Genomic DNA, 27,789 nt, shown 5'->3' with positions numbered 1-27,789 from the left:
CCCAATGATATTCAGTTCTATCAAATTGTATCAACTGCTATCCAGTTTATTCCAATGCTATCAACTGCTATCCAGTTTATTCCAATGCTATCAATTGCTATTCAGTATATTCCAATGCTATCAACTGCTATGCAGTTTATTCCAACTGCTATCCAGTTCTATACAAAGTAATCCAATACAAACGCATTCTATGCACTGCAATCCAAACCTTTTACAGATCACGGCTCAAACACGGGCCAAACACGGCCCAAACACGGGCCAAACACGGCCCAAACACGGCCCAAACACGGCTCAAACACGGCCCAAACACGGCCCAAACACGGCCCAAACACGGCCCAAACACGGCTCAAACACGGCTCAAACACGGCCCAAACACGGCCCAAACACGGCCCAAACACGGCCCAAACACGGCTCAAACACGGCTCAAACACGGCTCAAACACGGCCCAAACACGGCCCAAACACGGCTCAAACACGGCTCAAACACGGGCCAAACACGGCCCAAACACGGCTCAAACACGGGCCAAACACGGGCCAAACACGGCCCAAACACGGCTCAAACACGGGCCAAACACGGCCCAAACACGGCTCAAACACGGCTCAAACACGGCCCAAACACGGGCCAAACACGGCCCAAACACGGCTCAAACACGGGCCAAACACGGCTCAAACACGGCTCAAACACGGCTCAAACACGGGCCAAACACGGCCCAAACACGGGCCAAACACGGCCCAAACACGGCCCAAACACGGCCCAAACACGGCCCAAACACGGCCCAAACACGGCTCAAACACGGGCCAAACACGGCCCAAACACGGCCCAAACACGGCTCAAACACGGGCCAAACACGGCCCAAACACGGCTCAAACACGGGCCAAACACGGCCCAAACACGGCTCAAACACGGGCCAAACACGGCCCAAACACGGCTCAAACACGGCTCAAACACGGGCCAAACACGGGCCAAACACGGCCCAAACACGGCTCAAACACGGCTCAAACACGGGCCAAACACGGCCCAAACACGGCTCAAACACGGCTCAAACACGGGCCAAACACAGCCCAAACACGGCTCAAACACGGCCCAAACACGGCTCAAACACGACCCAAGGTCCACCAAGGCCCACATCGAGGATTTCGCTCTGCAGAGTGAGTCGTATCAGGATCCTCTGACAATCACCCAAATGTGTTTATTCCAGTCCAATGCTATGCTATGAAACCTTGACCAATGTTATTCAGTAGAAATCAGCGCTAGCCAATGCATATCAATACTAGCCAATGCTAGACCCTTAAATCCGATCCATTGTTATATATCACTATTTAACAACACCACTAGCTAGTTCATTCCCTGTTCACGCATGGGCAGCCCGTGTGCTCCTGTTGGTGTCCCGTGTGCTCCTGTTGGTGTCCCGTGTGCTCCTGTTGTTGTCCCGTCTGCACCTGTTGGTGTCCCGTGTGCTCCTGTTGGTGTCCCGTGTGCTCCTGTTGTTGTCCCGTCTGCACCTGTTGGTGTCCCGTGTGCTCCTGTTGGTGTCCCGTGTGCTCCTGTTGTTGTCCCGTCTGCACCTGTTGGTGTCCCGTGTGCTCCTGTTGGTGTCCCGTGTGCTCCTGTTGTTGTCCCGTCTGCACCTGTTGGTGTCCCGTGTGCTCCTGTTGTTGTCCCGTCTGCACCTGTTGGTGTCCCGTGTGCTCCTGTTGGTGTCCCGTGTGCTCCTGTTGGTGTCCCGTGTGCTCCTGTTGTTGTCCCGTGTGCTCCTGTTGGCGTCCCGTGTGCTCCTGTTGGTGTCCCGTGTGCTCCTGTTGTTGTCCCGTGTGCTCCTGTTGTTGTCCCGTGTGCTCCTGTTGGTGTCCCGTGTGCTCCTGTTGGTGTCCCGTGTGCTCCTGTTGGTGTCCCGTGTGCCCCTGTTGGTGTCCCGTGTGCTCCTGTTGGTGTCCCGTGTACATCGGAGGCAACAAACTTGTGAACGGAAGCGTCCCATGTTAAGCTGTCATTGGAGGTAGTATCAAGGAGAGAAGCCTTACAGGTGTCTCCGTTTCAGAAAGGATCATGAACAATCGGACGTCATATCTATATTTCTCAACAGTGGAACACCGTGACGTCAAATCGATTCATTACGAATCGCTTAAATGCACATGCGCAAATATCGGAAAGCAATCACACACAATTTGTGCTACCCTTAAAGGTACCCTTAACCATTACTGTAACGTCCTAATTACTGACAATTGTTAAAGTGATGCGAACACAACATGAGTACAGTTAGTTCTGACAGCATGTTACACACTGTGCCACACGTAACGCGTTCTCCATGGTTAGTGAGTGGGTATGGTTTTACGCCGTTTTAGCATTATTCCAGCAATATCACTGCGGGGGACACCGGAAATGGGTTTCACATATTGCATCCATATACGGAATCATACTCGGGTCTTTGGCCTGATGGGGCGGTCGGGTAGCCTAGTGGTTAAAGCGTTCGCTCGTCACGCCGAAGACCCGGGTTCGATTCCCGACATGGGTACATTGTGTGAAGCCCATTTCTGGTGTCCCTCGCCGTGATATTGCTGGAATATTGCTCAAAGCGGCGTAAAACAATACTCACTCACTCACTCTGGCCTGATGAGCGGCGTAAAACCATACTCACTCACTCACTATAAGCGGCGATATCCGATGACCAAAATATATTCAAACACGGTATGCATTGCTATTCCAACTGGAATTGCACATATAACCAGCTGACACCGCAATTGTTGCAACACGTGACAAGGGCGTCTGAAATAATAATATGATTATCACTTATCATTTACTAAAAATGACTTTTCAAAAAGGCATCAATGCTTTGCAATTATTCCAATAATAACATATTTAGCTTCAGGCTCCTTATGACATAGATTAAACTTCCTTTATTGAGAAACGCAACAGAAACTATCGAAACGATCGGATATCAACAGAAAGGGTCTAAGAACATTTCAATTCTGAAAATATACCATCTATTACCCTTAAATGCAGTCGAATTACTGTCCAGGGAAGATCATTGGATGCACAGCAAAGCCATATGGATGAAATCGCAAAATAAAATATATTGGCAGTCTTGTCTGTCAAACCAAAGACCTGCCAACGCCAATGTTTTGAGTCTGTTTCTGGCATCCCAAATTCGGTCACCCGTGGTCACAAGAAAGGTCGAAGGCCAAATGATACCATGTATCTGGAACTTTTGTTGACCTTCCCTGAGGCACCATCGTGACTGCACAAGGAAAGGAACGACTCAAAGACATCAAACGACTCCTGCAACTTTTGCCGAAGGACAGGTCTACAGACAGTTGGTCTACAGTGAATTAGATAGATACGCTGGTACTTCCCGAATCATGCACATTTTGGACGCTCAATAGACCATTTTCACGGAAATCCTAATAAAGGTTAGAATGGTATCACTGGAAGGCATGCTTGTGTTGTAACCATAGGTTTCCCATATTATGCAATGTGTTATGTATAATCCGTCCAATAGTACTGATGGTTGTAACTGTGCGTTAGTCAAATCGTTGAATCCATCCTCCTGGTGTATCGTTTGTTTTGGATGTCTGAAAGCGTACCCAGTGTCAGTTTTTTACAATAAGTTTTATTGATCAATTTAAACAGTTCTTGCGTACGTTCGCAGAATGTTCAATCAAAAGGAGAATAGAGTATCATGTACAGGCAATTACTTCACTAAGAACCCTATCTGTTACAATTATCATGTATATGAACATCTCGTATTTGACTTACTACATTAAGACCAGCAAATCACAGAGACATGATTGAGATAGGAAAGTGTATGAAATAAACAAGACGAAAAATGTAGTCTGTGCATATTGCTGTATTTATCCAAAGTATTCAATGTATTCGGACATTCAAGACTTTTAAATGTATTTTCTTTCAATGTAATATACCCGTACCACTGTGGTCAGTTTTACACAAAAACAATGATTGACATCAAGTTTGTTTAACTGACTCAGTGACGTTCAATAACGACATCGGCTATGGAAAACGATGTCCTGCAAAACATTTCTCTAAAAAAAAAATCATTGACAATCATGAACATGATGACACGTGGGTATGCTCTACCCTATTTATACTTGCAAATGTGTATATAACGCAATATTTCAGTTAGCATTCCAATGGAATTCTCACGGAACGTATTTAGAAATTCCCATTTGTCCCCAAAGTTATAGAAGGAAATTGATTCGACAAGTGACCCTTACTCTGTTTTCTGGTCAGCATCACGTTGTGGCGTTCCGGGTGGAAATACAGTGGTAATATGTTTGGGTTTGGGGATTTCACCGCACTCATCAATATTCCATCTAGAAGACGCGGGCACTTACACAGCTAGGAGCGTCCATCCGGTGCTCTCCCCGGTTGAAAAGACGATGGGGTTTGCCCAATGTAAGGACAAAACTATGAACACCGCTTTTGTCGTTGATCGTATGCTATCCTATGCTTGTCGTGTGAGGTAGGAGGGTGGGAGGGTGGAGGGGTGTGGGGTGGGTTGGGGGTGTGGGGGGGGGCGTCTAGGACACCGCTTGCAAAGTCCGGTCCCTTGAATACCCCAGAAGCCTATGGTCGTCAGGTTTGTCATCACCGTACCCGTGCTCGTGGGGTTTTCCCCACACAATAGTGGGTGAGTGAGTTTGGTTTTACGCCGTTTTTAGCAATATTCCAGCAATATCACTGCGGGGGACACCAGAAATGGGCTTCACACATTGTACCCATGTCGGGAATCGAACTCGGGTCTTCGGCGTGACGAGCGAACTCTTAAACCCCAAGGCTACCCGACCACCCCCTTCCCACAATAAGCTGACACATCGTGATATAACTGAAATACATTTCAAAACGCTGGTACACCCAAACCACTTACTCACTCATTTGTCAACTCAGGCAACTTAAATAGAACAGTTGAGAAGGCTAGGTGCCTTGGTTGTGTACGCGTCGTCGCACCCAGTTTTCGTAGGATGTTGCTCATAATATCAACCACTAAATTATCTTGCTCAGATTCGATTTTTACAGGCTACCATATTCAATTGGATGGCGTTAAACAACCCACAACAAACTGTGAACAACAACTGACTTTGAAACTCTTTTATCTTGACTCGACATGGTTTTTTTTGAATATTTGTAACGAAAAATATCTTTAATGGAAGCTATTTGAAAAAAGTCCGCCAAATATTATCCATGAACAATAAATGTACAAAGAACAAAGAATGATAAAACAAAACACGAAAAATACATAAGACGAAAAGAGCGATTTGCATTGAAATGTGCGTTTATGGTGGCAATTTATTCAGAGCTGTTCAATCATAAAGACCAGTTTAACAGTTTGTGAAGCACTTGTTCCCGATTTACGATAATGTTGTCTGCGAAATAAATGTTATCGCATTTTCGTGACAGAAAACATTAAGATGATAGCTCGTAATGTTTGAATGTCAGCATTGTCAACAATTCCGTTTTATTTGTTTCATGGAATTTAGTTTTCCTGGTGCTAAAAAAACACATTATGAGCGAAGAGGATTTTACAGTGATCCGACATTGTATTCATTGTGATTGACTTCATTCACAAACAAGTAAAATAGGCATCATTTAGACGATAACAAATGCACCACACGACCAATCCGGATTTCAGATGAAATGGCATTGTTTTAAAAACAATCAATAATTAAGCCTTTGTGGTCGATATTTCAGAAGAAGAGATTTCCTCTTATATTTTCAGTGTTAAGGGTATCCGCTGACTTGCGCTCAAAGTATTTATTCCTGGGAATATTTTAATATTTTACGATTTAATCTTATTGTCCAATGAAAACGAAAGGGTTACGGTGCATTCTGTTCGCTAGACGCACGTATTTACTGCCACGCCAACTGCACACTTTACTGTTAAGAAAACACCGTATTAAAAGGTTTGCATAAAAGTGTAATTATTAAAGTTTGCAACTTTTAAAACCATTTTAGCCACACGTGGTGAAAACGTCCATGTAAATATGCACATCATATTTCCTTCGCATACTGTTCTTATTTGTCAGCAAATGGGTAAATCGTTTCGCAATGCATGGTTTTCCTTACTTTCTAACATGCAGCGTCATTGATGACGTCATACACACGGTGACAATTCAGTGACAGTTACTACTGATAGGTTAAAAGTAAAAGTTATAGTTATAAGAACAATGCATTTCCTAAAATAGGAAATAAGGCACATTTCATATAAAACGCCGAATGTTTGAAAAGTTTACTTTCTGACCCTCGACTGCACCACTTCAGTCGAGAGACCACCCCAACCCCACCCCCCCACCCCACCCCCCACCCCCCAAACCCCACCCCCACCCACCCCCCACCACTCAATTGTGATATATAGGGAGTTAAGTTACTCTCACAAACACGAACACAATTATACCATACATATACACAGGAGTTGTGGGTACTATCGCGTTATCCGTATTTCGAGACATGCAGAGTGCACATGTTCGACCATATGGTGGTTTTATGTTGGTCAGGGCATTCATAGTGGTAAACACCCTCTCGTTACACATGTCGGCGTTTTCGATGCAACAGCTGCAGATTACAGTCACCTACGTATACCTGCAAACACATTTAAAGAAACGTTTATAGCTCGGCTTTGTTCGAATCACGTCATTGACGGGACTTAATCACCCATGCTGTCTGTAAAAGCTATTGATTATGTTGATGTGACGAGCTGTCACATGTGACCCAATAATGGCATTGACGGGGCATATCAGAGCATGTGTGATATCGACAATAGCTACTGATTGTTCTGATATGAAGGATTTTGTCCAATGCGTTATGGTATTTTCGACGTAATCATCGTTTTTACTTGCACACGTGCAGGTTTCAGTGACAGGTGATTTGATGAATGTCAGGGAAATCGTTGATTTCTTGGTGAGGTTACACGCAGCATGACCACGTTTTCGTGACGGCTGATTGATCATTTGTGAACATTGAGATTATGCTACTTCTGTAAATGAATAATATTTGAATGTTTAAATGATGACGTGACGTCACAGGAAATCTTTGGAACATTTATCTTAGTTTACACAGCTGGTCCGTCGTCTTAGAAGAGGAGAGAAAATTATTATCTCAGTATTAAATCATATTACTTTTTTAGTTAGATTTGATTTAGGAAATCGTATGTCATATATACTATTTATATCAAGCAGCCCCCTAAATCGGGACTGGCGAGTAGCCCAGTGGTTAAAGCTGTGCCTCGTCGCGCTGCAGACCATGGTTCAATTCCTCGCGTGGATATAAGGTGTTCTCCCCATTGTCCACAAATGATGCTACAATGACCCGACAGTATTTGTCACAAAGAAAACATTGAAATATTATTCAATTAAACTTTTAGAAGTTATGAAAAGATATGACATAAATTATTTTATATTTCTAAAATCTTTGAAAACGACATCAAGTCTTTATGTTTCAATTCATACAGCAACACCCCATGGCTAGAGACGTTGCTGAGTAATGAAACAGTGTTAATAATCGAAGTGCAACATACCTGTAGATTCACTAGCCACAGTAGTTGAGACAGTGTAGAAATACTTGTAGCTTCCCAAACCACAGTTGTATAGACTGTGTAGAAATACCTGTAGCTTCACAAACCACAGTTGTATAGACAGTGTAGAAATACTTGTAGCTTCACAAACAACAGTTGTGTAGACAGTGTAGAAATACCTGTAGCTCCACAAACCACAGTTGTATAGACAGTGTAGAAATACTTGTAGCTTCACAAACCACAGTTGTATAGACAGTGTAGAAATACTTGTAGCTTCACAAACCACAGTTGTATAGACAGTGTAGAAATACCTGTAGCTTCACAAACCACAGTTATATAGACAGTGTAGAAATACCTGTAGCTTCCCAAACCACAGTTGTATAGACAGTGTAGAAATACTTGTAGCTTCACAAACCACAGTTGTATAGACAGTGTAGAAATACTTGTAGATTCACTAGCCAAAGTAGTTGAGGCAGTGTAGAAATACTTGTAGATTCACTAGCCACAGTTGTATAGACAGTAGAGAAATACTTGTAGCTTCACAAACCACAGTTGTATAGACAGTGTAGAAATACTTGTAGTTTCACAAACCACAGTTGTATAGACAATGTAGAAATACCTGTAGCTTCACAAACCACAGTCGTGTAGACAGTGTAGAAATACCTGTAGCTTCACAAACCACAGTTGTATAGACAATGTAGAAATACCTGCACCATCATAAACCACAGGAGTTGTGACAGTGTAGAAATATTTGCAATTACGAGATTACCTTATTTGCTTCATTTATGCGGGTTTAATTGCGTATTTGATGACCGGAAAATTTTACATTACAAAATCCATTTGGAACAGACAGCGTTAGCGGGAAGTTTCACATGTAAACAGTTCCGACCACGGAATACTCCAGAACATTCACAAATATGTGACGCTTAATGTTCGTCAACAATGATAAATACAAATAGTCATCAGCAATGTTCCGTATGATGCTTAGGAACAAAATAGTTCACACGCGGTGAAAATTAGAAAAAAAATGTCTGGCATCAAATCCCATTAAACAACGCTATAAATTACTCAGATTGCAACTGACGCCCCCATTCCTGATGTATGCCGTGTTTTTTCAGGTGAACATTTAACTTCCCTTTGTATTGCTTTGTGACGGTTGCCAACGCTGGGGCAGGATACTCTCACCTTTTCGCAAACACCTGGTGTCATGGCTGTTGCATATTGATTCATAAGCACATGAGTATGATACAGTACAATTTTACTCTGCTTTTAGCCGACATTTCTTATCATTATGAAAATGGTCTTATCAACTATATTTATAGTCGTAATCGTCCACTTGACTTCTTATGATTCTGAAAGGGATTATGTTTAATATTAATAATGTCACAAAACAGCATGTTATGGATGGGAATCAATACAGAAACTCCCTTCCTTTTCATCTCTTAATCATTAATTGCAGAAAACAATATTCAAGAAGGGATATTCGTTCCAAATATTCTGGAAAGAACTTAACCAGAATTATATTACTCCACATTTCCGCTCTCACAAAAACGGTTCTGTCAAGTCATACACGTGTACATAATGTGGCATATAGCGTTTCTGTTATTGTAAGATACATGAAGAGCATAATGTAACAAAGTAAAATGTATAGTCATACGAACACGCTAGAGGTATAAATGATGCTTCCGCTATACCGTCTTTCATGCGTTCTACCTGATTAGATACTTCTCGGTATCATATGTTTCTTACACCTTTACATAACGATATTGAAAGGTCATCGAAAATCCTGCAGACACATATGGTGCTTCCTTTCGTTCCAACAGAACCAAACACCCACTGCGCATCTTCATTTTAACATGCATGCCACATATATAAACACATTATCCCTGCATATATCCACATCACTGAACGAGCGCTCAGGTAATCAGACAGATAATGATATATTATATACACCTAGCACAGACATGACATAATATTTACTTACTGAAATGTATTTTCCAAGTGTGGATAGTCCTGATCCTCAGCGTATAAATACCGAACAATTACATTAGGAAATCCACAGGGATGTGATATATCCATGCACGGAAAACTGCAAATCTGTTTTACTTATGTGTGATATTACTATGGTTATGTGATAGCCCATGTAAGGCAGTTCCGAGCATAACCAGATGTCACACATTGATTTGCCGAGGATGCAGGAGGAATGCTCTGCAGTTGACGATACCGAGACTCGACAACCTATTGGGTCGTAACTGACATATATACATCAGTAATTCCTTTGATAGTCTTGCATGAAGAAGTAGTGTTCGCAGTTTTAATGTTTCAAGAAGTTGATATTGTTAACCGTTGTAAAACAACAGAGTAAGGATCGAGATGTTTCGTGCCAAGTCAATAGTCATTACTGATGGATGTATTGTCTGAAGGCATGCTATGAATGGTTGGTAACCTTGGTCTCTTGGGCATTTAGGTGAATGGATGCATAGATGCATGTGATGTTTAAATGGTTCGAATATAAATATATAAAGTAATCGAGATGTATTGATACAATGTAGATGGATAGATAACACAATCTTCTCCATGCTGACTGATAAATGTCTCAGAACATAGTTCATGGAACATCAAAGATGAGCCTGTCCTGTAGATCTTCAGCAAGAAAGGAAATAGGTCGGCCAGTGAAATTAAGATTCGAGCACTATCTTTTGATGTTTTTGAGGGAGTATTACTTTTAACTGGAAATATTATTTGCAAGGCAAACCTCACGCCATTGTAAAAGTCTCCTTGTAACCTGAATCGGAAACTTCATCAGTCTCTGCAGCTTCGTGCCCCCTATAAACAATAAGAACATTTACTGTGATTGTGTAACATGCTTTGGCTCTGTGGGACATTAATGTAACTTTTATATTTGGACTGCTTCCTTCAGACTCCGCGTCTGGGATGTAGCTACTGTGTTCCTGAACGGCTTCCGTGACCACGGGATTCAAATCAATAAGTTCCCAATTACAATATTGCAAAATGTTATTTCTATTGTCCAACATGTAATTGACTGCTGGAGGAACACTCCGCCCTACCGTATTTAGTCATGTAAAAATTAGTCGTCTTCATTCTTTTCAGAGTCATCAAACTTCCAACGATGTGGTAAGTGGTGAGCTTGGTTTAACGCCGCTTTCAATAATATTTGTTTACTTTGTTTCTACTTGATGTCGGAGGAAGGCCCGAAGTAATGAAAGTCTTGAACGTATACCACAGTGGAGAAACCTACGAGCACAGATATGGTGTTGACAAACCATTATCTGGCAAACCTGGGATTCGAACCCACGATCTTGGGTTTCTGATGCGCGTAAGGTGATGGGACCTCCACGCCCCAAACTGGACGTAATTCCTACTTAATCCACCGCGTCGATTGAATGTTTATACAGATGAGTTTAGCGATTACAGTTGAATCCACGTTTAATTCCACGTGAATGTTTGAGTTGAGGTCATCTGTTTTAATCAGTATTTATTCTTTGGTAGGATAAACATAATAGTGTTATCGATGTACATGAGGTCACGTGGCAGGAACGACGTACTACCATAAGAAGTCTCTGCTAGACGCAGTCCATTTTACGACTACGCTAACATCATAAACATGTGTTTATGAATCATTATCAATAGTGATAATACAAGGTGTTCGCGAAAAGTGAGCGTATCCTGCCCCACCAGTAACACCCGTCACAAATACATGCAAAGTCAAATTAATGTTCACGTGAAAATACAAAGGAACATGTGGTACATATACAAGTCAAAATAGGAAATTGCATCCGACAAGTACAAGCTCCTGCACCTAAACCTTACACAGAAAGAACAAAGAAGTTGAAACCCATATTGTAGTCCTGGGGGGTGGGGGGCAGTCATCTAAGGCGCAGCGACAGAAACCTATGATTGTGGGTTCGAATCCCGGTTCGTCCCGATTATGTTTCTGGGTTTGTCAGCACCATACCCGTGCCTCTGCGTTTCACCAAAGTGGTATTTTGCTAAAACCTTTCTTTTGTTTGTATCAATGCATATGAATTATCTAACTTTTCATTTGCTTATGAATTATCTAACTTTTTACTTGCTGCATGCTCATTTTATGCGACAAAACATTTTACCGGAAAAATAATTCACCTGAAGCATGAATAAGATATCATGTGGTTCAAAGCATGAATAGGAAACCTCACAACACCCTGAAGGCAAAGCTACGTACCAGGGCTATCAGATGGAATAAAGAGTTTGCAATAATTCGTAGAATGAATATGATATACTTAATGGGTTTGCTTTCAAATTGAATTTAGAGGTATCAAATTGTAACATTCTTGTTAATGCAACTCCAATCCTCCGAATTGATTATGGAATGGTGTGTGCCAATATTGCCTGTCTCGAACACCAGGTGTCAGTGACAGTGATACAATGATTCCTACATATATTAAATACTTCACATTCAATTATGTTTGCATTTGTTGTGATATAAATGAGAGTATGAGTTCGTGTTGCGTGAGTAGGTTTAACACCGCTTATGGCAATATTCCATCAGGCGGGGGACACCAAAATCGGCTTCAAAAGGTGTAACCATGTGAGAAATTGAAACCGGGTCTCCGGCGTTAAGAGCGGACACTTTAACAATTTATCTACCAAACCGCAAAATGTTGGCGTTTAATTCTAAATGATAAGGGAAAAAATGTCTACACAAATGTGCACGTGGACGCCATCAGAACACTCTGTGATGATTAGAGGATTGAAGAATGGGCCAATAACACCTCAAGGTGCAGCGTGGTCCCTTTGTTTTATTACAAATAACAGACCTCATTACAAATTGAGTCTCCTGTCCTTGCATATAAAACCACCTTCGTGGTCGAGTGGTACAGCGTCCGCCCGGAGAGCGGAAGGTCCGGGGTTCGATACCCAGACGCGATATATCAAAAGACATTCAAAGATGGTGCTTGTTGTAACCCTGTCTGGCGTTCGACACTAAGTGGCTAAAACAAGGACTGGTAGGCTCGGAGTCAGTATACTGTGTCTGAGTGGGATATTCATGTTTAAACTGCGGCATGGTATCTCAGTGGGCTAGCACAATAAATCGGCATCAGTCCGGACTAGAACCAGCAGCCACACCCATACACACGTGCATGCACGTCGCATATAAATCCAATATTCTTTAAGGCGACGTTAAACCCCATTTCACCTCACCTCAAATTGCATATAAAGAGTTAGTGAGTATGCTTTTACGCCGCTTTTAGCAATATTCCAGCAATATCACGGTATGTTAACGTTGAGTTTGTGTCATAACATGTATCATCACTATTTGATAGAGACTCATAAACACGTGCCCCTGATAAGGTCGGACATGTACGACAAACTCTCCTTTAATTAGATATTTCTTGTTAGTAATTAAGGAAAAGGTTTTATGTCGTTCTTATTTATCTCTACCGCGATATATAGGGAAGATCCTCTCACTAACAACTGTATCCTTCAGACGGACGTAACCAACGTGAGTGCGCCGATTAGGAAAACATCGTTTTATAATTACATTGTAGGGTTATGTTAACTGTAAATTTGATAGTGTCCATATTGCGCTTGAAGCCAAACGCACAGCGGCAGATAAAGGGATTTTATTATCTCTAACAAAGCAGAATCTAGAAGGCCCTCGTAGTTGGATTTGGTTTTACGCCTCAGTCAACAAAGTTGCACTTGTGTTGTGCATCGACCGTTCATAGAATAGGGCTGCAAAAAGCTTACGAGTCGCTTATAGTCCGAGTGTCGACTATCCCAGTTGTCGGGGCACGGTGTAAATAAGCCAAATGGTATAGCTATAGAGCGGGTAGCCAGCCATACAGCAGGATCATCGTATATTGTCACCATACGTAGTAGAATCTGACAGTTAAACAGACAATGTGGCAGGGTCTAAGCTAAGACATTTTACATCAGCAAACTCAGCGAAAATATACATTTTGACGAAAATTGTGAAATATAAAAAGTTGATCTTAAACGTAATCTTATACAACATAAATATGTTCCTCGTACCTTGTCACAGAGCTGACTACAAAGGAGATCTTGTGACCACGTTGTTCTGATTCATTGCTCATCGTATCAATCACTGGGATGTCTGGCGAAACCTCGAGTACTTAAAGACCGTCGTGATAGAGCAGAAACATTGATGAATTCGGCGTTAAACAACACTCACTCGCTAATCATTTGCACCCAATAAAGCAGATCACTAAACAGAATAGAAATGGTACTTTAATAACTACGACCCGTGAAGAATGGGTCTTCAGCAACCCGTGCTTGCAGTAAGAGGCGACTAACGGGATCGGGTGGTCAGGCTTGCTGACTTGGTTGATGCTTGTCATTGTCTTCCAATAGCGTGGATCGATGCTCATGCTGTCAATTACTGGATTGTCTGTTTCAGACTGGATTATTTACAGACTGCCGTCATATAGCTGGAGTATTGATGAGTGAGGCATTAAAAAACAAACAAACTTTAATACCTAAGTAATAATCCAAAAAACTCTTTAGGGAATAATACAATAAGTGAGTGGGTTTAACGCTGCTTTAATATGCCACTGATATCGCAGCTCTCAAATATTATTAATTACAACTACTCATATAGCGAAGGATATAATGAAAGTCCCTCCGTGTTCATCCTTTTTGGTTAACTATGGTATGTTCAAGCGAAAGTCGTGGTTAACCAGGCACATTATCAACCTGAGTCAACCGCAAATTACCGTCGCTGGACTTGCAAAACGTCTCATTACAGGGAGAAAATCACCAGGCAAATATGTTCAAACTGCAGACCTGCTGCTTCGGACAATGTTCATCATTAGTCCCGAGACGACCGAACAGGCTGCCATTATATTCCCCACGAGGTTAGGAGTTGGCTTGTGTGTGTGTGTGATATATATATATATATATATATATATATAGAGAGAGAGAGAGAGAGAGAGAGAGAGAGAGAGAGAGAAAGTGAGAGAGAGAGAGGTAGAGAGAGGGAGAGAAAGAGAGAGCTATATATTGAGATTAGGAGTTGGCTTGTGTGTGTGTGAGAGAGAGAGAGAGTGATATATATATATATATATATATATACAGAGAGAGAGTGATATATATATATACAGAGAGAGAGAGAGAGAGAGAGGGAGGGAGAGAAAGAGAGAGCTATATATTGAGATTAGGAGTTGGCTTGTGTGTGTGTGAGAGAGAGAGATAGAGAGAGAGAGATTGATATATATATTTAGAGAGAGAGAGTGTATATATATTAAGAGAGAGAGAGAGAGAGAGTGAGAGAAAGAGAGAGCTATATATTGAGATTAGGAGTTGGCTTGCGTGTGTGTGTGTGTGAGACATAAAATTTCAGCCGTTGAAAGAAAAGTACTATCGGCATGTAACATTGTGAACCGCATCTTATAAAAAATGCATGTTCAGCAGATTATTGCTATAAATAATATATCTTGACATTCAGGAAAAATGTAAATATGCACTAAAGGAAAACCCGTGTTTTGCTCTCCATCCCTGCTCGGCTGATGGCGTCTGATTGTTAAAACATATCCTGCGTTTTCACGATTAATGTTCAAGCCATGCTTATAGGTGTACGATAACTGCTTTTCACAGATCTATACATTGCGGGAGACACTTTCAGCCGATAAAACCCTCATAACGGTAAAACAAAGAAATAGGAGACTAGTGTATGGAGACGTGGGATGGTTCTAAGAATGTCATAAAGAGCACAGCACGTGAAACGGGAACAGTGCTGAAAATAGGCACGTCAATTAGTTGAGCAAGAGTAAGTCTAACCGACTGCCTGTAGTCCGTGTTGTGTTTCAGACATATATATCAAGTGTTCTGTGACTGTAAGTAATCAAAGTTGCAGAGACGTCTTTGTGTATGCTACAGACTGAACCTCAAATTCGCATTTACAAAACATTTACTGTCAACAAGCTGTTATTTAACCCTAACCCTAACCCTAACCCTAACCCTAACCCTCACCCTAACCCTAACCCTAACCTTAACCCTAACCCTAACCCTAACCCTAACCCTAACCCTCACCCTAACCCTAACCCTAACCCTAACCCTAACCCTAGCCCTAACCCTAACCCTAACCCTAACCCGAAGGATTACAAGAACAGATAGATGCATGCAATCCCTCTTTTTGAAAAAAAACAAATGCTATTTCTCATCAAACGTCAAGTGGAACATTGAACAGGTACAAGGAGAATAAAACATTTACTCTGTACGTAAATAAAAGCGACAAAACCCTGTCCATATTCCTAACAAATCTCGGCTAAAGCAGGTCATTGTGCGATTCCTACGTTCATGAGCAAGTGTTTAGGAATCACTATCAAATAGTGATGAGACCAGGGCCCAATTGCACAAAGCGATCTTAGCGCTAAGATGATCGTAACTCCCATACTTTAGCATAGGCTTACAATAGTCTTAGCGCTAAGATCGCTTTGTGCAAGTGGGCCCAGGTGTTCGTGAAAAGGTGAGCGTATCCTGCCCCACCAATGGCACCGTCCCAAAAACCGTGGATTTTAAAAATAAAATTCCACCTTGAAATAAAGCATTGAGATAATTTACACTGCTCATATAGACGGGTGTTCGTAACAAATTCTTATCACACATTTACTTTCAGTATTAATCCGTCCACTCATCTCATATTTCATACGACTGGTTATAATTAAGTTAGTGCATATCCATCATTTGGGCCCAATTACCCCGAATATCAGCCCAACATATGTATACGCAACAAAGGAGAAATACCATAACACATAATATAGAAATATGCCGGAGAGGAACTAGCCAGCGATCTAGAGTGAGTGAGTGAATTGAGTTTAACGCTACTTTGAAAGTTATTATTTCATTTATATCAAAGCATTAACAGCTGGAGACGGGTAGTAACATCAGCTCGCCGAAGCCCGAATAACGACGTTGGAAGTTTCCGAATCCCAAATTTTGCAATGACATAATGCCGGCATGGCGGTCGTACGTGTGATCTCGTCACCCAGGCCAGGAGAGAATTGCGGCAATTTCACGACTTCAAACATGAATCTCGAGACGGCATTGCATCTCACGCCAACTATCGACGCGGTGAGACTTGTCCAAGAGTCAAAAGCAATATTGAAACTTTCGGAGAGGAGAGTGTAGAAAGTTTTCTAAGGCAGATCGATTCAGAAGTCATTCCATCGACTGCTAGTGCTGTGGGTTCCCCCTTTAAGAATTTCAATGCATTGACGGGGAAGCGCGATGGGAAATGTCCCGTGATCGATGTCTCTTGAATTAATGGGAGCATTATACGGATATGGATGCAGGAATTGTGACCATAGACTGAGTAGATAGACTTAAATACTCCTGTGATAGTATTAATAGAATCAATTTAGTTTTTTAAATGAATACTATGAGTTTCATAAGCGATTCAAATGTCTGGTCATTTCAGGTTATTTTTTAGTCTAGAGGGTTTTTTAGCCAGCACAACATATCTTTTGTCTCTTACACGGAACAACATCGTACGGAGCTACAATACTCAAACACATTACGCGGCGTAAAGTCCTTCGTTATTTTCTAAAGCTACTTGTAAAACTCTGTATTGATTAACGTTGTCGCGAACACAGCCTGCAAAGACAGAATGGTTGTGGGAGGGAACTGAATTGAGTGATGGAATTTCAAGACGACTTCTGTTGTCTGACAATACGCTTTAAGAACAGAGAGTGATTTAATGTGATGTAGTGCAATGGCGGCACCAGAAGGGTCGGGGGATGGGGGGATGGGGGGATTGGGGGAGGTGCATCCCCTTTTATTTCCTACACCGTACGGGCCAGTTTGAGCCCCCCATCGTGTGTTTTTGTTGTGACGTATTCTTGTGTAGTGGGCACGCACCCTCCCACCAACGGGTTCATAGCAGACTCCCGTGCTGGGAATCGAACCAGGGATTTTGCTGAACGAGCGAACATACCCCAAGGATACCACACAATCCCTTCCATATACTCTAAATACTTACGTGAATATTTTTTTTAATTTTTATATTTAAATATCCATATGCCGGGCAAAATCAAGCTTATACTTGGAAATTGGATCTGATAAAATAAATACCAACTTTATCAAACCGTTACTAGGCGACTTAACACGGAAGCCGAAACACTGGAAACTTAAGTTCCAAAACACAACAATGATACCCGTATTAAATACACCACCGAATTACCATTTCTTGTTTGTCTCAGCCACCATCAAACGTTTGTGCATACCTTGTTTTGCCCGGTTGTTGTTTTGTCAGGGACAAATGTCCAATAGTCAATTAACTGTAATACAAGTTCAACACAACTCTTACTTGCCACTTAATGATTTCAGTAGATACACCTACATTTAAATTAAATTAAATATTAATATAATTGATATTATGGTATCTCCGAATATGAAACACACTTTTACAAACCGGTGTGTAATTTCAGTCAGTAATACACGCATTCGAATTTTCATATATATTTTTCAAGAGTCACATTATATTTAGTGTACGGATAATACATAAGTACATTATTAGTAAAAAGATTTATCGAGCATCTCTCTTCTAACTGTGCAAACTAAAATCATATAACAGAGAACCGAAGGTGGAATATCCAACACCGACCAACATTTTGTGCTTGCCTTACCTCTAAAACAAATGTTACAAATATTTCCGATTCATAAGACGGGTCTCACCTTTCAAGACCCAAATGTGTGTCACTATTTTTTGTGGAGGATAAAGGGTTAATTTCAGACTTAAACACGTTCGACCACGAGGATATGGAGTTGAAAAAAGCCTTAAACATTGTTACCGTAATGCATATACGAACGATACGGCGCGTAAACAGATTTTAACTTCACTCCAGCTTAACCTGTATTTACTCTTCGAGATATCCAATGAATAAATGTCATGAAACTGTCGCCTTTGGTATTTCGTGAGATGAAATGTAATTTAAGACCCAGCGAATGTCTCAAGCAAGATGGCAAAGTGGCTTTATGCTCACTTTAATCAAATGTTATTTCTTGGAGGGGTTTTCTGTGTTGACTGCCTAATGAGGTGACACCCAAGGGTAATTACGTGTGAAGCGTCCCATAAAAAACAACCATAATATTGTCACTTAAGCGATCACTTCAGTGTTTGTCCCCAAGATTCCTTAAGGAGGGGAACAACCCCTCGTATGATTGATGCCGATCGTTTAACTATGTGTGCAAATTATAACTTTAAGAGACAGTAAATGTCATGACGCTGTAGGCACCTTCTCTACTTATTCCAAGATCAGCTATATCGGATTTCATCTGTGAAACATGTCGCATTAAAAACGCCCCCTAAATTCGACGTGTGCTGCGTTTTAGTATGCGGTAATAGACGGTAAATTACTTATGCAACTATGCGTGACGGTATCAGTACATATCTGAAAAAGGTCTCACAGAGTCCCGTTAAACCTAATTTAATATCAGTAATATAGGATTCTATACATAGATATACATGTAACCACACCACGTCTCTATAAGACGTGCATAGCGCTTTCAGAATAACTTATAGCATATTCATTTCTATTTATATCAAACTCGAAAAAGATGTCTGCACACGATCGATTTGCGTTATTGCAAATCAGAGTATTTGATATAAAACGTCAACGCCAGAGAATAATCTGTCTCGAATATCCGCCGAAACAGATATCATTAGGCATAAAAGGAAACGTACTGGTAAAAATAATATGAATGGATCACTGATAATTAGTGTTGACACCAAAGACACCCTTTCATATTTACCAATTACCTACAATGTAACTCAAGCTTCCTGGACATGACTGTCGCCAATACGTTCTCAAGTGATTAAACTAAACATGAATAACGTCACATACATGTAACGTTACGCGCATAACGTCTAAGGACGGCACGGCAACGTCACGGATAGCTACCATTAAAGCTACTTCGACGTTATATTAACATTGTTTCGATGCCACATAAGATCATTACCCAATGTAAATATCCCAGCATATTTGTCTTGTTTTCAATCCCCATTGAAGAACGGTCGTGCTAATAACCGCCGTCACCAGTTTCTGAAACAACGCTCCTCACAGAAAGCAAGCGCCGTATGAGGCACGTCCCTACCTTAATAGAAACCAATTCCAGTCAAAGAGGTGATAAGGCATCTAGGAATTCCACGACAATGGTAATGCTTTCATCCTCTTCAGACAGATTTTGCCCATCTTCATCAACCCGACCCCAGCTTTCCTGATCCGTATCTATAAATATAGCCAGATGCATCGTTCTGGAAATAGGCAAACTTGCTACAGCGATGTTCGCTGTTTGTTCGGCGTTACTGCCCATTTTGTAACACTGAATGCCTATTTCGTCCGTCAACCTTGTGTGCAGTATGTTAAAAGCCCCTGGATACTCGTCAGTGGGAAAGGAGATTTGAATACAAATTATTCACAGTAAGCATGGTAGTATGCATTATTAACACTAACCCTTTTAGCGCTGAATGTGTGGGGGATCTCCAGAGTCATGTACTGAACTTGTACTGAACTTGTACGGAACTTTTTTACATCGGATATACGTGTCACTAGTTTGTACCAGGGTAGAATTTGTATATGTTGGGTTCAAGGTTCCAAACAAGGATATAGGTCCTCAGCAAACTGGTAGTCGTAATTGTAAGAAGCGGATGAATTCATCGGGTTGTCATGCTCGGTTAATTGTTTGTTATCGTATTTGATCGATGCTCATGTCAATCACTGGATTATCCGATCCAGACTCGATTATTTACAGACTGCTGTCATATAGCTGGAATGTTGATGAGTTCGGCGTTAAACAACAATCAAACAAACAGACTTCAATCACAACCTTTATGTTTGGCTCAGAGGGGAAAGCGTTAGCTCGGTATAACATAGGGGAGGTTCTATTTTCAAGATGGGTGAATCATGTGAAACCATTCAGACAACCGCCATAGTGAGGTAACACTCGTTAAGGGTAACCAGTTGTTATGAAAATAAAACAGATTAGAATATCGGTTTTTATGAACGCTGATTATTTAAAATAGTTTATGTATTCAGGAAATTAAATAGAGAATCGGTAGAGAACCGTCTTGTCCACGGGGTAACGTGCGGGCTTAACAAGATCATTGGAACCTTTTCCTTAATTACTGCATATAGTTCATAAGTTGAAATAACAGTGTTATACAAGGATGAGTGTTATTTAATGGAAGTCGTCAAATATTTTAATTTCAGGCCTAGAGATGAAAAGAGACTAAAAAAAACCGTATACTTATCTGAACAAAAGTGGGATTGACCTACAAAAACAGGTACATTGGTACATTGTCGATGCAGGAATTTGATTTATATAATTTATTTATTGCTACATTTAATTACATTTGATGTTTTTGATAAACAGTCAACAATGTCCCAGGAGTCCAGCTTAGCGAGACTATCGTCAATCGTGTGGCTCACCGCTTTAACGTTCTTTACGGGGACTCTAGTGCCGAACCAATTGTCAGCTCATTCCTGCAATCCTATACTCGTCTGGAAACTCACGTTTTATGATCTGGATCAGTCTATCGGAACATGATTACACGGAGACAATGTCTTACTTTCACACAATGCACCATTTCCAACAGATCTACACTGAAACACAAGTCGAGACAACTGGCATCCTTCAATCGGCTCTGATTTGTATTTTTGTCTCTGCTGCAATGAAATAAAAACGCCAAACCACTTTCCATAATCTAAAGAAATCTCTTTTGAAAAGGAGATTCTGACAATATCATAAGCATTTGTGTATGACTCACCATCAAATAGTGATGATAACAGGTGTTTGCGAAAAGGTGAGCGTGACTGCCCCACCGGTGGCACCGTCACAAACACATGCAACGGCAAGTCAATTTCATCGCCTGAAAGAAACACAGGGGACCATAGGGACTTGAATTGGACATAATTTTTGGCAATGACGCGTCAAATTTGGAAATGTCCTCCACATGTCAACCACAAAATCTTTTGAAAGCTTTACTGAGGCAACTTTTGAGCATGTTCGATTGTACTTCAAAAACTGTTAATTGGAGACACCGAAAGCCAGAGCTGCCTTAATATTGCTCAACATAAAGTGAAAACTAACTGGCAAGTTGGAGTCATTCCTCTTGTCATGCAGTCTTGTGGAGAGTGGTTTGTCACTCTGAACATTTATGTTTAGATCTAGATATGAAACAGATGAGGCGGTCTCACTATTCTCCTTTATTTATCGTACAGGTGGGTAAATCAGGTGAAAATAATTAGCTATTTGCTGATTATTATATCAGATCATGATATACTTGAAGCATACTGGTAATCCAGGATAAATTGAACCAACGCGCCAAGTAGGCGGTGCACATAATTTGGGCAAACATATTTCGTTTGTTACATAGAGAGGGTAAGTCGATACCAGAATTCTCTAAAAGTCATTTGAAAGAAGTAACTGTCAGCTACATGTTAAGGGTTGGCCATCTTTAATTCATCGAATCTGGAGGAGAAGAACCGGTGATTGATACGAAATCAAGCTATCCATCGAGCTTGAACACCGAGTCTCTCCTCGTACGACACCATAGCTAGAGGTTACTGGGGACATTGTAAACACGAAGTCCATTAGGGGCACACATATTATTTTTTACCCAAATGTCTGAAATGAAAGGTTTTTGGATTATCTCTTGTACCTGTATTCAGGATGTGTGTTTGACCTTCACATGACATAACCACAGTCACTAGCCTGACAGACACGACAACATTTCGTATGTTTGTAAACAGTGTAAACTTGGGAGCTGTTCTTACGCAAACACCGGAAATTAACTCTCGGAGCTTACAACTGCCATTACAAGGCCACGCAGCCTGAGGCAAGATGGATTCTGGCAGAGACGTATCTGTAATTCAACACACTACAGAATACACCAGTATAAGGCTGTGAATGTTGCACACGCGATCACGTTAACCAAACTACAAACGCTACAATTTCGTAACGGAAAATTGAAAACAATATGTATCTGAAACGGAGAGTTCTGTTACAGAAGGAATCAGAGTCTGATCTGGAGGATGTCTTCAAGTATAACGACTGCCGTAACTGTGTAGCCGTGAGATTATAGTACTATTTTTAGTTTCTTGTTTGTTCAAGCTAAATGACAGCGTTCTGTAAATAATCGAGTGTGGACCAGACAATCCTGTGATCGCCATCAAGCGCATCGATCTATGCAAATGGGATACGATGCAAACGATCAACCAAGTCGGCGAGCCTGACCACCCGATCCCGTTAGTCGCCTCTTTCGAAAAGGATGGGTTGCTGGAGACCTATTCAAATCAAACTCAATGGAACCACAAAGTGAGTACGCTATAAGCGTGTTCGTTATATCCATCAATGCTGTATGATACAATGATACAATATGCAGGACATGGCCGGGATCCCTAAAAATACAATTTGGTATATCCCTCAGTTCGTTATAAGAAACGTAGTTGACTGTAATCAAAAACGAGACATGTCGGTTTGACAGGAAACTTCCGGGGCATTGAATACGCAAATCTATATACACATATGTTTATCTCCTGAGGCAAAGATGGCTTCCTCAGTAGCCTGAGGCACCGTTAAGAAGACGAACACGGGGCTATCATCAGCGCATTGTAAATTTAAAATAATCATTAACTTACTAAATTCCCCGTTTACGTAACTAACTAACCATTACCACTTAAAGAGTTAAATTCTTCCACTTTTCCCTTGGGAGAAAATTCTCAAGCTACATCCCGAATCATGCACATTTTGGACGCTCAAAAGACCATTTTAATTGCCTCTGTAACGTCCAAGTCTGCGACGCGGCTCCCCGTCAGTTGTGAAAGAACTCATTGATTTATTTCCCATCTGCATCTGAACCTATTTAATAAACTTTGATAGAAAGACACGAGGGTCAATCCAGTATTTGGGGTCAATGTGCCGAACGCGCGAGAAACTTCTTTTCGTTCGGATCTCAAACCTTTCTCTGAAGAATTCGTGCTGGTATGATCATGAATAAACATGTGCATCCCACGATATACATGATGAGGAAGAGTGATGGAGCAGATATACAGTGAAACTTCATCTTTCAGGACGTCCATATATGACCATGATTCGTTAATCCGGGCACTCTATAAACCGGTTCCAATTTCGTTGTATTTTACCATACAATGACTGGGGTGATGACTTAACATGAGTTTACATTTCACAACCTTTAGAGATGCAATCGAGCATGCTCTTTCTATCAAGATTTCAAAGAGCGTCATGCGACTCTTGCTCAGAAGTTGTTTGATCAAGGGTACAACTTTCAAGGCCTCAGTAAAGCTGTCAAAAAGTTTTATGATAAACATGTGGAGGACATTTCTCAAATTTGACGTATCAGTGACTTGTACCATATATTCACGTCTTTCTTTGGGTGAACAGTTGACTTGCCTTTGCATGTGTTTGTAACGGGTGGGAGGGTATGTTCACCTTTTCGCGAACACCTGGTATCATCACTAGTGAGTCATAAACACATGCTCATGATGGTCGTAATCGTACAATCGACTCTGCTTTATGCAGAGATTTTTATTGGAAATTGAAAACCAGGATGAACCAGTCGTTAATGTCTCGAATACCTGAGTTCCGAAACATTCCGTAGGGCGAAAAAAGCATGAAGTATGTGAATGAATAACTGAAAATCAGTGATGACTACAGGTACTTGCTCTATCTGTACTACCAGCCAGTCACTATGTTGTGCTTGTTGCTCTATCTGTACCACCAAACAGTCACTCTGTTGTGCTTGTTGCTCTATCTGTACTACCAAACAGTCACTCTGTTGTGCTTGTTGCTCTATCTGTACCACCAAACAGTCACTCTGTTGTGCTTGTTGCTCTATCTGTACTATCAGCCAGTCACTCTGTTGTGCTTGTTGCTCTATCTGTACTACCAGCCAGTCACTCTGTTGTGCTTGTTGCTCTATCTGTACCACCAAACAGTCACTCTGTTGTGCTTGTTGCTCTATCTGTACTATCAGCCAGTCACTCTGTTGTGCTTGTTGCTCTATCTGTACTACCAGCCAGTCACTCTGTTGTGCTTGTTGCTCTATCTGTACCACCAAACAGTCACTCTGTTGTGCTTGTTGCTCTATCTGTACTATCAGCCAGTCACTCTGTTGTGCTTGTTGCTCTATCTGTACTACCAGCCAGTCACTCTGTTGTGCTTGTTGCTCTATCTGTACCACCAAACAGTCACTCTGTTGTGTTTGTTGCTCTATCTGTACTATCAGCCAGTCACTCTGTTGTGCTTGTTGCTCTAGCTGTACTACCAGCCAGTCACTCTGTTGTGCTTGTTGCTCTATCTGTACCACCAAACAGTCACTCTGTTGTGCTTGTTGCTCTATCTGTACCACCAAACAGTCACTCTGTTGTGCTTGTTGCTCTATCTGTACTACCAAACAGTCACTCTGTTGTGCTTGTTGCTCTATCTGTACTACCAAACAGTCACTCTGTTGTGCTTGTTGCTCTATCTGTACCACCAAACAGTCACTCTGTTGTGCTTGTTGCTCTATCTGTACCACCAAACAGTCACTCTGTTGTGCTTGTTGCTCTATCTGTACCACCAAACAGTCACTCTGTTGTGCTTGTTGCTCTATCTGTACTACCAGCCAGTCACTCTGTTGTGCTTGTTGCTCTATCTGTACTACCAAACAGTCACTCTGTTGTGCTTGTTGCTCTATCTGTACTACCAAACAGTCACTCTGTTGTGCTTGTTGCTCTATCTTTACTACCAGCCAGTCACTCTGTTGTGCTTGTTGCTCTATCTGTACTACCAAACAGTCACTCTGTTGTGCTTGTTGCTCTATCTGTACTATCAGCCAGTCACTCTGTTGTGCTTGTTGCTCTATCTGTACTACCAGCCAGTCACTCTGTTGTGCTTGTTGCTCTATCTGTACTACCAAACAGTCACTTTGTTGTGCTTGTTGCTCTATCTGTACTACCAAACAGTCACTCTGTTGTGCTTGTTGCTCTATCTGTACCACCAAACAGTCACTTTGTTGTGCTTGTTGCTCTATCTGTACTACCAAACAGTCACTCTGTTGTGCTTGTTGCTCTATCTGTACTACCAAACAGTCACTTTGTTGTGCTTGTTGCTCTATCTGTACTACCAAACAGTCACTCTGTTGTGCTTGTTGCTCTATCTGTACTACCAAACAGTCACTATGTTGTGCTTGTTGCTCTATCTGTACTACCAAACAGTCACTCTGTTGTGCTTGTTGCTCTATCTGTACTACCAAACCGTCACTCTGTTGTGCTTGTTGCTCTATCTGTACTACCAAACAGTCACTTTGTTGTGCTTGTTGCTCTGTCTGTACTACCAAACAGTCACTCTCTTGTGCTTGTTGCTCTATCTCTACTACCAGTCACTCTGTTGTGCTTGTTGCTCTATCTGTACCACCATCCAGTCACTCTGTTGTGCTTGTTGCTCTATCTGTACCACCAAACAGTCACTCTGTTGTGCTTGTTGCTGTATCTGTACTACCAAACAGTCACTATGTTGTGCTTGTTGCTCTATCTGTACTACCAAACAGTCACTCTGTTGTGTTTGTTGCTCTATCTGTTCCACCAACCAGTCACTCTGTTGTGCTTGTTGCTCTATCTGTACTACCATCCAGTCACTCTGTTGTGCGTGTTGCTCTATCTGTACCATCATCCAGTCACTCTGTTGTGCTTGTTGTCTGACGCTGGACCTAGAACTACGCCAGCCATATGACGGCGGCCTATAAAAACCCAGTCTGGAGCAGACAATGCAGTTATTGATATTATAAGCCAGGACCCACGCCGTCCGGGTACGACGCTACGCAATCAACCAGTGCGGGAGGAGGAGTGATTCTCCAAATAAAATTCATAGTATAAGATACCATGTTGCCTAGCAACGTGTTGAACCGAAACAGGTTTGAGCACTAATTATCTTTCCAAATTAAACACTAGTTTCCTGTATACTTCACGAAACATTAATTATCAACTTAAGTAATTACAACTCTATAATTCTTTTAGTTTCCATATAAACCAGATAAACTTCAAAGAAATATGTCAAATTAATTTCAAAGGACATCTTTGTTAAACTATGATCGATTAAACACAAGAGAACGATAACGACCTCTGAAATATGTTGTTATATAGTTAATTAGTTTTGAAAATATTTATTTTATTGCAAAACACACTGAACAATGGACAAGCGTTTGAAACGTTTGTGAAACAATATATATTTGAGTGAGTATGGTGTTACCCACACGTGGCAATATTCCAATAAGTCAGCAATGTGCTTCATACACCCTAACACTAACTGCCGGTCAAAGGAATGTTGTTTGGTGGTGGCTTACAACAAAACAAAAACGACACTATAGTTATTCATTTGTGATGCATTTGATACGGGTATCATAGGCTTTACTACATTAAGATCAATGGTTATCTCACAGCAGGCGACTCTGTTCAACCAAGTAAGGTTGTAATGTTTTGTCAAATCCATCTTTTCGGTAACTTCATTGACATGCATTTAGAAGTTGGAGTACTAAGTAAGGATAGGATTTATGGATGACCAACTTTCATCGGCTGTCGCATACCTTGTACAACACTGGGTAAATTATACGTGCCCCATGTGTACGAACATCAGTTGCCATATACATATAAGAAGACATTGACAGAGTGGCTGTCAACGTCCAACAATTGGCCAAGATACATGACTGATGAAGACTCAATTTGCATATTCCTCTCCAAACGCCTCCACATCTTCATCTCTGATCCACCCTGCTTGTCGCAGAGTTAGCGCTTCTAACAGCAATACAAATATTTTCTCAGGCAACCAAACCACGAGAGCACAAACCTTTCATTCTGAAAATATTGACGCCAAAAGATGAGATGAAATCGTTACGTCGCATCATTTTGCGAAGGAGCCTCTTTGGTCTGAGTCAAGGGATTTCATTACCAGGAGCATTTCAATGTAGAATTTCTGAAGGCTGGAGAAAACTGTCAAAATGCACAGATTGGTCCATTGAAGTATCGCTGATGAGAACAGCTAATTTGTCTACGTGTGATCACGAGCATATTGAATACTTAACTTCATTCAGAATCGTTACGGAGTGAATATTCTTTTGGATAAGTTCATTCGTGTAAATTTGTGTGTCAGACGGTCGACTCGATGGCTGACAATCCACGAATCCTAATAAGGGCGATCGAGGATTCGAACCTACTATCATAGGACATTGGCAAGCGTGAGGGAACAAGCAGTGC

At 41.3% G+C, this 27,789-nt stretch overlaps 2 protein-coding genes across 2 annotated transcripts in view; both read right to left on the bottom strand.

Annotated features, from left to right (window-relative positions):
• Positions 1–19,816, bottom strand: part of LOC139470207 (neuronal acetylcholine receptor subunit alpha-10-like) — a 112,445-nt gene extending 92,629 nt beyond the window's left edge. Inside the window, exon 1 of the mRNA XM_071252522.1 lies at positions 19,637–19,816. Within this exon, the coding sequence (XP_071108623.1) occupies positions 19,637–19,677 (41 nt within the window). The 5' untranslated portion in view covers positions 19,678–19,816. The remainder of the gene's footprint in view (positions 1–19,636) is intronic.
• Positions 19,817–24,122: 4,306 nt separating this feature from the next.
• On the bottom strand, positions 24,123–26,209 carry LOC139470422 (transcription factor SPT20 homolog). The gene is made up of 2 exons (XM_071252832.1): positions 26,084–26,209; positions 24,123–25,532 (listed from the first exon to the last, which is right to left on the bottom strand). Exons 1-2 carry the CDS (start codon positions 26,207–26,209, stop codon positions 24,123–24,125), a joined length of 1,536 nt encoding a protein of 511 aa, XP_071108933.1.
• Positions 26,210–27,789: the final 1,580 nt, after the last annotated feature.

The sequence above is a fragment of the Haliotis cracherodii genome, unplaced genomic scaffold (genome assembly GCF_022045235.1).
Source record: "Haliotis cracherodii isolate W230 unplaced genomic scaffold, xgHalCrac1.p SCAF_20, whole genome shotgun sequence".
Taxonomy (NCBI): Eukaryota; Metazoa; Mollusca; class Gastropoda; order Lepetellida; family Haliotidae; genus Haliotis; species Haliotis cracherodii.
Note: the sequence above shows the minus strand (reverse complement) of the source record. Positions and strands in the feature narration are given on the sequence as shown.